Raw genomic sequence first — 13,383 nt, forward strand, 5'->3', positions numbered from 1 at the left:
GTTGAGTTATCACATTGACAACTTTTTACCATTCAAAGTCACTGTGACCTTGACCTTCGACCCGATGAGCCCCAAAAACAATAGGCGTCAGGTACTGGTCAGGCCCTACCTCCAAGTCAAGTTTGAGGGCCGTAGGTGCAGGCATTGTTGAGTTATCACTTGGACAACCTTTTACCATTCAAGGTCACTGTGACCTTGACCTTTGGCACGATGACCCCCAAAAACAATAGAGGTCATCTACTGGTCAGGCCCAACCTTCATGTCAAGTTTGTTGACCATACGTCCAGGAGTTGTTGAGTTATCACTCGGACAAGCTTTGGTCTACCGACGGATCGACCGACCGACCGACCGACATACCGACATGCCTGTGCAAAGCAATATACCCCTCTTCTTCGAAGGGGGGCATAATGAACATGTACATGTATCAACATATGTTAGTTTAATAAACAGTTTTTGTTCTCAAGCAATTAATGGAACATTTTCGACGAGACGATAATGCAGTGTTATATCTCAGTTCCAAACTTTAAACTGGCTGTCATGAGAGATTCTCGGGTCAAGGTGAATGAGGTCATAGCCTTGTTATTAGTCTCTTTGGAGGTGTAAACAAGTATGTTAGGGTTAAAATATATAACTGGGGCTAATCCCGGTAGTAAGAAAAGAAAACAGCCAGATAGTGAAAAAGTAAATCCATCCAAAGTAACAAGGCACTTCTCTGAGAAGTGGAAAATCGGTAGGCTTTGGCTACATTATGACCTCATATTGTGTAAATCAAAAGGACACGATTGTTTCTAGATACAAAGATGGGAAAGGTCATTATGTAATACAACCTATTTCATTATTTACATGTCTTCTGAAAAATGTCCTACGTAACCAGAAATTTTCCTGCGTAAATTATAAAGACGTCAGACAAAATGTCCAGCGTGTTCAAAAAGTTCACTGCAGAACCAGTATGATTTAGAAATTTAAAAACTTTTTTTTTCTTGGTATGTGACTTTTTGCTGACAATGTCAAAATATAAAATCTACAAAACAGTCATGGAAATTGGAAATGTATCAATATGAATGTATTAAACATTTTATTTATCAAGTACATAAACATTTTCTTAATGTTCAACCAACCTTCCTTAGTGGCCTGGTCTGGTATGGGTGGGAGGGGCTTGTTGAAGTGTTTCGGAATGGCTCCCTGCCTTCTCATTGTCTCCAGCTCATCGGTGGCCAGAGAACCAGGAGAATCAGACTCTGTGGATCCCAATGGAAGCTCAACCTCTCCGTCTGACACCTCACTCCCCTCTAACTCGCTCCCCTCTGCCTCGCTCCCTGAGTCATCTTTTAATCCCTCAGCCTCATTTCCTGGAATATCTGAATCAGAATTTCCATTTTTGTTCATATTCATATTGCAGTTCTTTTCAGTATTTTCAGTTTTATCTTTTACACTCCCTTCTGTACACTTTTTACCATCAACGTGATTTGTCAGGTCCAGTTCAATATCTGAGAGGTGTCTCTCCTGTTTGTCAAGGTCGCTGCCATGATCCAAGCTGGAGTCAAAGTGGACACTGCAAGGATCAAAGCTGGGATCAAGGTCAATGCTGCCCGGGGTAGTAACTGCACGTTCCAGTTCACAAACAGACAATTGTCCAACTTGATTGGAGCTGGGGTCAAGGTCAGTTCTGCCAGGAAAAGTTGCTGTGTCATGGTCAGGAACAGAGTATTCTGTGTGCTGGGTGTCTGGGTTGCTATAGAAACTATCGTCTAAAGAGTTGGAAGAGGTAGTTACACTATCTGTGTCATGGCCACGATGAGATCTGGAATCTGAAATCAAATAAAATTATGATAGAAACAGAACGCATGGTTTAAACAACAAGAGCACTGTTAGATAATGCCAACACTCATCCACGTTTTTTCAGTAAAAAAGGGCACAACTCCACAATTATTAGAGCCAGAATTAAAATCCTGGTACACATGTGCACATTGTCTCTTGCAACATGTATACCAAGTTTCATGTGAATATCCGATAAGGCTTATAAGGAGTTATGGCCATGACCAATGTTTTTACATTTTTAGGGTTAGCTGCACAAGCCCATATACATGTATGAATGCACAAAAGCATTCAGGTAGCAAAAACACATTTAAAATATTGATTTGAAATCAATTATATGCAAAATCAACATGTCAGTTAGGAATATTCCATTTTTCTCAACAGAAAAAATACTATGAAAGTGTAAGTTTCTACCTGAAGAGTCACTGTCTGTGCTAAAGAGCCAGTCCAGTCCTATAACGCTACTCTGCTGGGAGTTTCCTGTAGGTGTATGACTCTGTGAGCCACGTGCACTCCCTGTCGCTTCACTGGCAGCACGAGCAAGCATCTTGCTCACCCGTGCAAATCCAACATCCTTAAGTTTATCCCCTGTGTTGTTAGTGTTTGAATGTAAAGTAGGACTAGAGTGTATTTTCATTCTTGTTTTATGTATAGCATTACTATTACCACCATGAAATGAGTTTGACTTAATAATTTCCACACTATTAGGTCTTGGTTTGTTTGTATCAGGTTTTGATCTCTTTTTCACTTTATTAAAAGTTGTTTTCTTAAGTGATTTTTCATTTAGATTTTCCTTCACTTTACTTTTATCTGGAATGAATACTTCACCATAACTTAAATCCGAGTCTGAATCACTACTTGTATCTGATATGTAAGCACTGGAAGTTAATTTAATTGAAGGGTGGCTAGAGGTCTTGCTTGGAGTCACTTTCTCTGAACTAGTTCTCTCTTCACTTATTGCATTTCTTTTAAAATCTAACTTACTCCTAAGCTCATGAAGTGAGTCTTCTGTATCTGATTTGGACACCACACCTTTTGCTTCCTCCCTTGAAATATGTGTATCCTTGCACACACTTTGTTTTAAGATAGATTCTGAATCCGATTTGGATACTGACATCTGATTCTCACCTTCCTCTGAACTTTTGCAAAATTTACTCTGTGATTTCACACTTTCACTATGTCTTGAACCAAACCCACATACATACTCAGGATTTAGCTTTTTGAAAGGTTCTTTTTGACTGGAGATGCCTGAATCTGTGTCAATATTACAAGGAGTCTGTGATCTACCTGCATTTTTAGCTCGGTAGGCCTTAGCCACATTGTTCATAACTTCCAGATCTATGACGGTTATCTCATTTTCCATCATTTGTTTGGTCCTACATATAGTCTGGTCACTCCAGGGACGCACTATGCTTACCCCAGTGTCTTTATTAATCACTGAGTCTAACTTAGGCTGTTCTGAAAGAGAGGGACGAGAATGGATGGCGCAGTCGACGGAATGTTGAGACTCTGATGAATGATGTATCTTTTCCACGGCACTTTTAGCTCTTGATACCACCTCCCTACGTCGGCGTCGGGGCTTCCGAACTTTCGGTCCGTTTATGTGTTTGGGAGTCACTTCACTGAGGTCTCCATCACAGGAATGCTTTGAGTCTGTAACTAGAACAACTTTATTTGTTGAAAACACTACACTAAAACATGTAGCATACCAGGTTCACCATAAAGGTCTTCATTAGAGTACAAAACAACAGCAATACAAAAAAAAACATGTACAAAGTTGATACAAATAAAATGAAGTAATAGAATTTATCTGTAATTATTTTGCAATCATCACTAACTATAAAAGCATGTAAAACATTAACTCACAAAGTAAACCCATTTTGGAGCACAAAAAGCTCTCAATTCTCCCTTAATTTCATTCTACCAGTACATGAGTATGAGACAAATTGCTTAGGTTAAAGCTGTCTGTGAAGGTATATAAGATGTCAATTAATAAAAAAATGCCAATTGCTCGATGAACATTTACTCCATATGGCAAAGTCTAGGTATCCGCCTCTCACCCAAGACATAGTGGATTCTAATTCAACAACTGGAACGTTCAATACACCTCTAAACAAGAGTGGCAAACAGTCAAAATTATGAATATTTAGTGTTAGTAATTCAAGCATTTCAAGGGCCATAACTTGGGCTACACCTGTGTCAGATATTCTGCCAATACTCATACTGTCTAAGTTTGGAGATGATCAGACAAAAGCTTCTCAATTTATAGCGCACACAACTAAGCGGTAGCCGCCCTACTAACCACCTGACTCAGGTGAATCCAGAATAAATGACAGGCATATAAAAAAGGATATGTTTGATAGAACTGTTTTCTACCCAGGAAGTAGACTCATGAGTGATTTATAAATGCTTTATATAATTGTCTTCATAATCAACCTAAAATAATTTACTGTAAAACCATCTAATTTCCTGACAGTTTAATGTTTTTGATTTTTGTAAACTAATCAGCTTGCAAATTTAAAACCTAGACATTTATTCATTTTATTGTTGTTTTCGTATGACTACCTAATGGCGTTAAACATTTTTAACCTCACATAGTTTGTTTTAGTTTTGTGATATCTTAATTCATATAAACTAAGATTCCAATTGCTGTCACCTGTGGAAGACTTGACGTCTGGTGAGGGCAGGCTGTCACCTGTGGGAGACTTGACGTCTGGTGAGGGCAGGCTGTCACCTGTGGGAGACTTGACGTCTGGTGAGGGCAGGTTGTCATCTGGGAGACTCAACTGACAATCGGAGGGCTCGGCTTCCACATCAGCTTTTGTAGTGATTGTGTTGGGTACACTCAGTTCCTCATCTGGATCTGATGGTGTGTCTTCTATAAAAACAGTAAATGTATATTTTGTATGTTCAATTTGTAAGCATAATGCTAGCCTTTACTTGGCCTACTTGCAAACTAAGGGATCAAGCAAGAGGGAGAAGAAGTCTTCCTCAACTGTTGAATTTCTTCCTATATTGAGCTGAGGGAGAAGTATTTTCTAAATGGACTAATTACAGAACCATGGAAACATTAACTGAAGGAAACTGGAGTCATTTTAATTGTGTACGGAAGTTCTCCCAGTTTTATTTTGAAAGTCTAGTGTGACTTCTAGTCTGATCAAGTCTTGTCTATATGGCCCCCTTCAGCTGGTCTACTCTATGTATTACATATATCATTTGACCCTTAACACTTTAAAGTACTTATAAACAGTTAGAATATGGACGCTGTCTAACGCATTTAAAAGGATTTGGTTGTTCCTATGAAACATACTACTGATTGCAAATAAAACATACTCGTCAATCAGTAAAACACAGCATTATTGCAATGTCCTTTTTACACTGAAGAGAAGGTCAATTTGTACGGCCCAACTATGGCTTCTAACAATCAGTTTCAACACTTCAAAGAGTTTTGTTTGAGACTCCATCGTTCTTTACGGCATAATTTTACCCACGATTAATTTGGTGGGTTGAAGTAAAACTAAAACAAACTGTACATGTATAGATGCTTTGTTGGGGTATGAGCCTGCCTCACATGATATGTAAAAGTGTACACCAAATCGCTGGTGGTGGCAGTTGGTTTCTTTGATTTCAGACCCAATGATGTGTGATCATTAGATTTAGACTTCACTCGATGTATTCGGGCAGAGTTAAAGCCACCATAATTCAATGCTTAAAACAATAGCTGTCATAGTAAAATGACAAATGCCCCCGAAAAGCCTCATTGGACAAATAGCCATCTGTTTTTAGGCCTATATGGACAGGTAGTCTTCAGCATTGAACATATTTTCATGACGACCTTCCCCTTGCTTCCCATAAAGTTTGAATATATTGATGGCTAACATAATTAAAGAGTAAAGTATGTACAAGGAGATGATAAGTCACTGCAAGATTGAATGGATGTCAATTTGTGTCTGTTATACATTTAAATGTGATAGTTGGGCATTATTGAACAAGTATGTATGTGAATATTTTACATACACAACCAACCTAGCATTTGTTTTTCAGATTTTGCAGTGTGCTGCTAGTTTTCCTTTCTGCAGACATTATCTATAATTTATTTTTCAGCATACCCCACGCTATAAGCATATGGCACGCAGCGTCCATTACTATAATTTGACCAGGGATCCCTCGCATCGCGACAACCCTATACTCGGCGCTGCGACATATTAATTAACGATAATTTAGGTAAATGTAGTTGTTTTCAATTTTCTGGAGGCTATTTCTTTCCAATATACCTACCCTTACCCATTATACTTAAACATGACAATGATTTGGCATAAACATTGATAAATACATTACACCCGAAACAGGCTAAAGGGACTTGGGTCTTCAAATCTCACAGCTCATGGTTAAAGGCCTTCTTGCATTGTTTTCAGTGGAAAATTCACCAAAACATTACTAGCTATTTTAGACCACTATTAATAAATATCATTTACGGTAATTATACACATAAATGTTTTGTTCATGTGCATGACGTCAGAGGTCATAGTTCAGAATGGTGTAAAATCTCAGCTGTTTTACGATGAAATACAGATACAATATATCAATGGTTCAATGTTTATTATTAACAAGTCAAGACAATATTTATGTGGCGTTTACCCACACATATACAAATAAATTGCTTGTAAGAAGTTTATGCGACTAACAATGCACATAAGGATAAAATCGAATAACTTTTGAACAAGAAATAATTATTTCTTGCTTATCTCAGACGTTGAGATCCGCTGCATGGTCATAAAATTGGAAGTCATACGTGGTAGCAGCAGATGAACACGGTGGTACACAGCATATATCCTCGGGATTTCCAAGCAGCAAAAAACACGGTTGGTAGTGTAATATTAGAGATATTTTTGCAAGAAATCAAGTTTTTAATGAAAACCTAGCAAAATTGTATAAAAAAACAACAACTTATATATTAAAAAGAATGGACAAACATATAACAAGCACTGGATAACTTAAAAAATAAAAGATAACTGAAAAAGTAAGTAAATGGCATGATCATGTTAACCGTATTGAAATTCTAGTATCCATAATCAATAGAGGTCATCCACTGGTACTGTTCAAACTGCCTAGTATGAGGTTAAAAGGTTTAATCAGATATTGACCTTAACCTTTACAATTGACCTTGAATCAGTAGGATTCATCTACTGGTAAGTTTGAGATCCCTGGGACTGGACCTTCTTCAGTTACTGATCAGAGATGTTTTTTTAGTTTAAAGTCACCATGACCCGCTGAGCAAAAAATCAATAGAGTTCACCTACTGGTCATGACCAACCTTCAAACCAAGTTTGAGGTCCCTGGGAATGAGGGAGAATTCTTCAGTTATTGAACAGAAAATAATTTTCAGCTTAAGGTTACCACGACCTTGACTTTTTACCCAATGACCTCAATTCAAAAGGGGTTCACCTACTAGTCAACACCAACCTGCCTAACAATTATGATGTCCCTGGGCCCCAGTGTTCTTCAGCTATTGATCAGAAACAAATAGGGTTCATCTACTGGTCATGACCAACCTCCCTACCAAGTATGAGGTAAATAGGCCTAAGCATTCAAAAGTTATTGATCAGTAGCAGTGATGATGGACTGAAGATCTCACATATGTGCCTTTGTTGGGTACTTTCCTATTACTCCCTATTATAAACATATACCCAACAATAGCCTAACCCGAACCCTAACTAGCCCTACCCCAACAAGTGCTACCTACAAACTTTTTCCTACACGGAATGAGGAAATAGTATCCATTGGTGTGTGCGGACGGACAGACAGACGGTCTGATTACTATATTCCGCTCTTTGGGGTTATAAAACCTTTACACTTAGTTCAGTTGCATTATCTCCCCCAAAAGGTAAGTACATGTTCACATACACATGTATAAGTTTTAAACACAAACTCTAGCTGCACCATATCCGTACCATCTTCATCGTCAGTGTGGCTGTGCTGGTGTTTTAGTCGCCTATTGGCTGCCCCCACACCTCGCATCTCCATCTCGTCTCTGTCCATCTCAGCCAGTGGTGCCTCCAGACTTTCTTTTCCTACCCGAGCTTTTCCTGTGGGGGGAATAAGATTTTAATTTCAAATTAAAATCCTGACTTTCTCTTTCTTTAATTGAAATGCCAACACAACCTCAAGACTTGCCTGAACCACGTTACACTTTCCTAAAGGGGGTAAAGGTCATACAAGAACCTCAATTATTATTATCTTTAATTAAATGAAATCAAATTATGGGATATTCTCTGTTCATCTCAGACAGGAGTATCAGGACTGGGTTGGTCACTTAGGAGAGCCCAGGAGTCCAAGATGCCATAATTCAGGCTTGGATCCCTCGATTTTAAAGCTTTGGAGCCTGTTAGAAATTTGAATCCTACTTCATGCCAAGTAAGGCTGTAATAATGACTGTTTTTATATAAGCACTTTGTCAGTTTGTGAAAAACCATTCAAAATTAAATATTGTTTCTCTTTTCTGCATGACCAGGAATTTATTTTCAATCTGCAGCACATAAACTTCATTATGATTCCTTTAATTTAAAAGTGGTTAATCCTATGGACCCATACAGACAACACCACCAAGGCTAGAACAGTGGTGGAAATAAGCACAAGCATGCAATCCCAGCAGCTTGCTCAAATTCTGTAAGTATACTATCATTATCCTTAATTTATACTTCTGAAATATCGAACCATTTTACAGTGGTATGTCAACTACTGGAACCATGCGCATGTGGATTGGTCATGCCTTCGGAAAAAAAGTTGATATTATCATTGTTGATGTTATCATTGTATACAGCACTCTAATCCATCTTACATTTTGCAATTGTATGCATGAATATAATTAGAAACAGCTTTTGTTAATACTTTTTCAAATACATGTATGTAACCTATTTAAAACCACATGCTTTTATTTCCAGGTCACCAATTCATTGTTTTGTATTGTTATGTATGTTTGTTATTCATGTTGGAAAATAGATCATTGAGCTACCGGTAATGTTCTTTGTTATCATATAACAAACTTTAAATCAAGATTCTTGTATCTTATATCTTGATGCCAAGTTCTAGTGTCAGAATTTGGCTTGTTCATCTATGACATCCAAGTCTTTTTTTTTTCTAAAAACAGACAAACTAAAAGCAATGATCTTTAATGAAATACTAAATTGATTCAATATGATGGTTATGGTATTGGTATATCTGTATGAGTGTATATAAAACCAACCTTCTCTAATGGATCTTCGCCGTATACCTGACTCTGAGGTTCTTTTTCTGCCATGCTCGGACTGGTTATCTCCTCTGGTCTCTCCAGTTCTTGTCTCAGCAGAGGAGGAAACCTCTGTTTTGGCACTAGTACCCATTTCAGTCATCTCAATTGCCTCGCCGGTGCTGCCAAGCTTGAAGATCCCCACAGGAGTTTGACTCAAATCTCTGTCAGGCTGAATGCTTGAAAATATTTGTTTAAATCTATAAAATTACACAAAACTTATCGTTATAAAATGCAAAGAAAGTAATATACAGCAAAAAGAAATATGAAATCAACACCAATGTACACATTGAAAATAATTAACTTGCAAACAAAATTAGATTGTACATAACTGAGAAGAAATTTATAATAAGAAAGACCATAAAACTACACTTTATTCACAAAAATTCTGGCATAAACATTTTATATACACAAATTCTGAAAAAGTTGTATATTGTTGAAAATATGGCTGAGGAATGTTGTCACTAACTATACACTTTGTATACATGTATTATACACAGTAATTCATGTCATGATGTGCACACAATTCACTTTTATTCAGGGAGTTTAATTTGTGGCAAGATTAGCTATAAAATTGCCGAACTTTAACATCATTGAAATGGATACCTATATATAACACCATCAGTGTTAACATCTTCCCTTTTGGTTTTGTCACTGACTTCCTCTATAACCTCGCAAGTATCAAACATGTGGTGAAGACGATAGTTGAAAAACTTGAGCACAGCAAATACAACTCCAATCACAGCACAGTAGATTGTCCACACAATAAATGTGGGGGAAAGGGTCTGAAATAAATTGAAAATCAAACTGTAAAATATTTCGCAAAACAAAAGCTTAAATGCTGAGAAATGTTGATACACAACACACAGGGAGGGGCATCATTAGTAGGGTTTTAGCTGAAGGGTTATGGAAGGGTGCTGCACCCTGTCCCCTTTCAGTAGCACCCTTTTGCCCTCATGGAGACCAGCATGTGTACCCTTCTGCCTTCATAGAACTAAATGCCCAAGACAGTCAAATATTTCTATTGTATTGTCTAACACTTATAATTAGATTATAAATACATACACACTTTACATATCTGGCAGTTGAAATCTAATATTACTTCAATTCAACACAATTTCTAAAAAAATCTGCCAAATTCATAATGTTCAAGTTCCTATAGCCCAATTCAATGTGCCCTTTTAACCCTTTATTAATAGCACCCTGTCCCTTTTATGCAGCACCCTGTTTATTTTAAATCCTGGCTAAAACCCTACACTATGTGTATCTATTGTTTTAAACATTTAGAGGCTATATCATTCTTTATACATTTTTGTCTACTTGTTTTATTTACTAGAGGACACTCAGAAAGTGTCCAACAGTGAAAGCCTTACTTTATGTTATGTTTTATTTCATTGTTGAGACAATATGTCACTATATGGACAGATTCTATATCAATGCATGATCTAGACTAGTCCAACTTAAGACCTCCCATCGCCTACAATGCTCCCAGAGAACCAAAAATCCATAAGATAAAAGGGCAAAAACTGAGTCATGGTAGTCACAACTATTATACCAGTTGGGGAGTAGATTTAATATTTTATGACACCTTTTCAAAAAAACGTGAAAGAAATGCTACAGTCGAAATACAACTTGACTACATTTGTATAAGCAATTATGAAACATGTAATTATATTTTATTTCCTTTTCTTTACAGTAATAAAAACAATTTAACAATTAGTTTGACATCAATCAAATGTTTATTTATTTAACATTGATTGAATAAAAATATCACAAAAAAAAGATATTATCACAAATTATGATTTACAATTAAAATGGAACAAACATTAATATGAAGACATAAATATTTTCACGAGACGGCCCATAAAGTTTTACAACTTATTTCCAAATGTGGTCCGTAAAAATAATTGTCAAAAAGGTCAAAAAAATTAGAAAATAACATATTTTTGTTTCTGCTTTCCAAAGAAATCAGACAGGAATCTTAGGAAAACTTCACTAACTATAAGCATACGTTTATTGACAACCAACCAATTACAAAATATATACCAAGTGCAAAATGAATGGTAGAGCGAGCAGCAACATCCATATATACAGATGAAATGTGTTGATGAAAATACTGAGGTGGGGGTCGAAAAACCAGCCTCCAGTTAATGACGCCCATATTCCCTGGCGAAGGACGTCAAGTATATGTGAGCCCATTTTAAAATTTCATTTATATATTAATATTCATTCAAAACCCTTGGTCATTGAGATTACTGTGGAGTTCAATAACATCTATGAAAACAATCGTAGTTTCTGATTAGGATGTTTAATCGTCAGCCATTTTTAATTTAAACAGTACGGTATAAAAAGAAATTCTGTCGGTGTCGGTTTTCATGATCTCATCCTTATCCGAATCCTCATCATCGTCATCGTCTTCATCGTCATTGTCGTCCTCCTTCTCATCGCCACCGCCGTCGTAGTGTTTCGCATCAACATCGTCGCCATCATCATTTTTTTTTTCGTTGTCGTCGTCGTCGTCGTCATCAGAATCAGATTTTATACCATTAACATATCTATGTGTATATTAGGTGTCGTTTAATCGTTTCATCCCTTTTTTGATACTCAAGACTCAAAACAGAAAATCTTCATATAATTATAATATTGATATTAGAGGTTTTAAATTGGCCATATATTTTGCAAATACAACGTTTAAAGTCACATAATGCTTTAGTGATGTTAACATATTTTTCGTATGTACATATCGATATATACAAATGGCTTCTCTCTAAATTTTTGACATTTTTAACGCCAAAATGATAAAAAAATGCAACAAAACCGAAAGTTTCATCTATTTAGCGCGCACAACGTCAAATGTTACGAAACTTGCATAATACGTGACAAGGTGAATCCCTAAAATTCGATGCAGCTTTAAATAAATACTAATGATCTGCATTTTTAAATAAGTTTGTGGTCGAATCAGGACTTAATAAGAACGTATTAACGATCGACGGCTTGGACGTAGTGACGGCGTAACTAAAACCTAGTAGGAACTTGTTTGACGTAGTGCAAGAGTGGTACTGGACGGTAAATATTGAACGGCGTTCTCATCGCGTTTTCTCTAGTTTGTTATTGCGTTCTTGCTACGTCAATGGAGTTCTCACCACGACATCTAGATCACAATTTACGATGACTATGGTACGTTCGTACCACATTGTAGAAGATCTCGTTCGGTCTAGTTAATACGTTATTTCGGTGCTTAACACGTCTTAGACACGTTTGTATCAGGTTCTTATCACGTCCTGTCAGGTTCTGAACTATGATCATATATAAATACGGGATTCAACTCCCCTATTACTTATAAATAGAACGCGGTAATTCCATCTCGATAACATTTACAAATTTAGTCAAGTCATAAGAACGTAATTAATGAGGACGTGATTGGCGCCGCACTGAAGTGCGCGCCTATAATGGAATAGGAATTTATTTTAGTTAGTGGCAAGCGGTTTTTAAGTTGATTGACAGTTGGGTTTTTATTTTATTATGATTAAAAAATGCAAATGGATGGCGATTGCATGGGTGTTAAAATACTATTTATGGTTGAATAGATTGTCTTTAATTTATCTTCAAAACATTATATCGGAAGAACGACAAATAAGTTTAATAACTGTTCCCGATTCGTTTACGTTTTCCGATTGGTTACCTCAACTTACCTGTAATGAATTACGGACACTACGGACCATGGACATTACGGACCAGACATTACGGACCAGATTTAGGGACACTACGGATCAGATTTAGGGACATTACGGACCATCTTCGGAATCTTACGGACCATGATTTAAACATTTTTTTTTTAAATTAATCACTCATTAGTTTTTAATTTGTTAATAAATACTTGAATATGAGTGCTCAGTATGACGTTATATCTTCCATAAAACTGTGAAAAATCCCGTGAAGTTCGAATAGATCAATGGTTCAATATAAAATATTGTGAAATTCCAAAAGGTGTTAAAGACCTATGCATTTATAACAATTATGTGAACAATAATGAACGAAATTTGAAAGTCAAGTCAAGTCAATATTTTATTGGCAAATACATTAAATACATTGCCACAACACTGAATAAACAAGCATGGTGGTGAAATTTGCAATAAATCAGCATAATTTTAGTATAATATTATGGAGAAAAGTATGCAAACTATATGGGTTGATAAGATCATCTTCATAATTAAGCATATCATTATTTAAGTCATGTATTAACATGAAAAGGTATTAACCTCGTCGTTTAAAAGCCTGATATA

At 36.5% G+C, this 13,383-nt stretch overlaps 1 protein-coding gene across 3 annotated transcripts in view; it reads right to left on the bottom strand.

Moving 5' to 3' along the window:
* Positions 1 to 11,430, bottom strand: part of LOC128209202 (pecanex-like protein 1) — a 132,821-nt gene extending 121,391 nt beyond the window's left edge. The window contains exons 1-7 of one of the 3 annotated variants that reach the window (XM_052913136.1): positions 11,147 to 11,430; positions 9,707 to 9,885; positions 9,086 to 9,279; positions 7,767 to 7,901; positions 4,472 to 4,693; positions 2,230 to 3,474; positions 1,119 to 1,808 (exon numbers count right to left, since the gene is read on the bottom strand). In XM_052913136.1, the coding sequence (XP_052769096.1) occupies positions 1,119 to 1,808; positions 2,230 to 3,474; positions 4,472 to 4,693; positions 7,767 to 7,901; positions 9,086 to 9,279; positions 9,707 to 9,885; positions 11,147 to 11,299 (2,818 nt within the window). In that variant the 5' untranslated portion in view covers positions 11,300 to 11,430. Of the gene's footprint in view, positions 1 to 1,118; positions 1,809 to 2,229; positions 3,475 to 4,471; positions 4,694 to 7,766; positions 7,902 to 9,058; positions 9,280 to 9,706; positions 9,886 to 11,146 lie in introns of all 3 variants that reach the window. The other 2 variants (XM_052913135.1, XM_052913134.1) reach the window with 2 other exon arrangements.
* Between the last annotated feature and the right edge of the window lie 1,953 nt (positions 11,431 to 13,383).

Source organism: Mya arenaria, chromosome 11, assembly GCF_026914265.1.
Source record: "Mya arenaria isolate MELC-2E11 chromosome 11, ASM2691426v1".
NCBI classification, from domain to species: Eukaryota; Metazoa; Mollusca; class Bivalvia; order Myida; family Myidae; genus Mya; species Mya arenaria.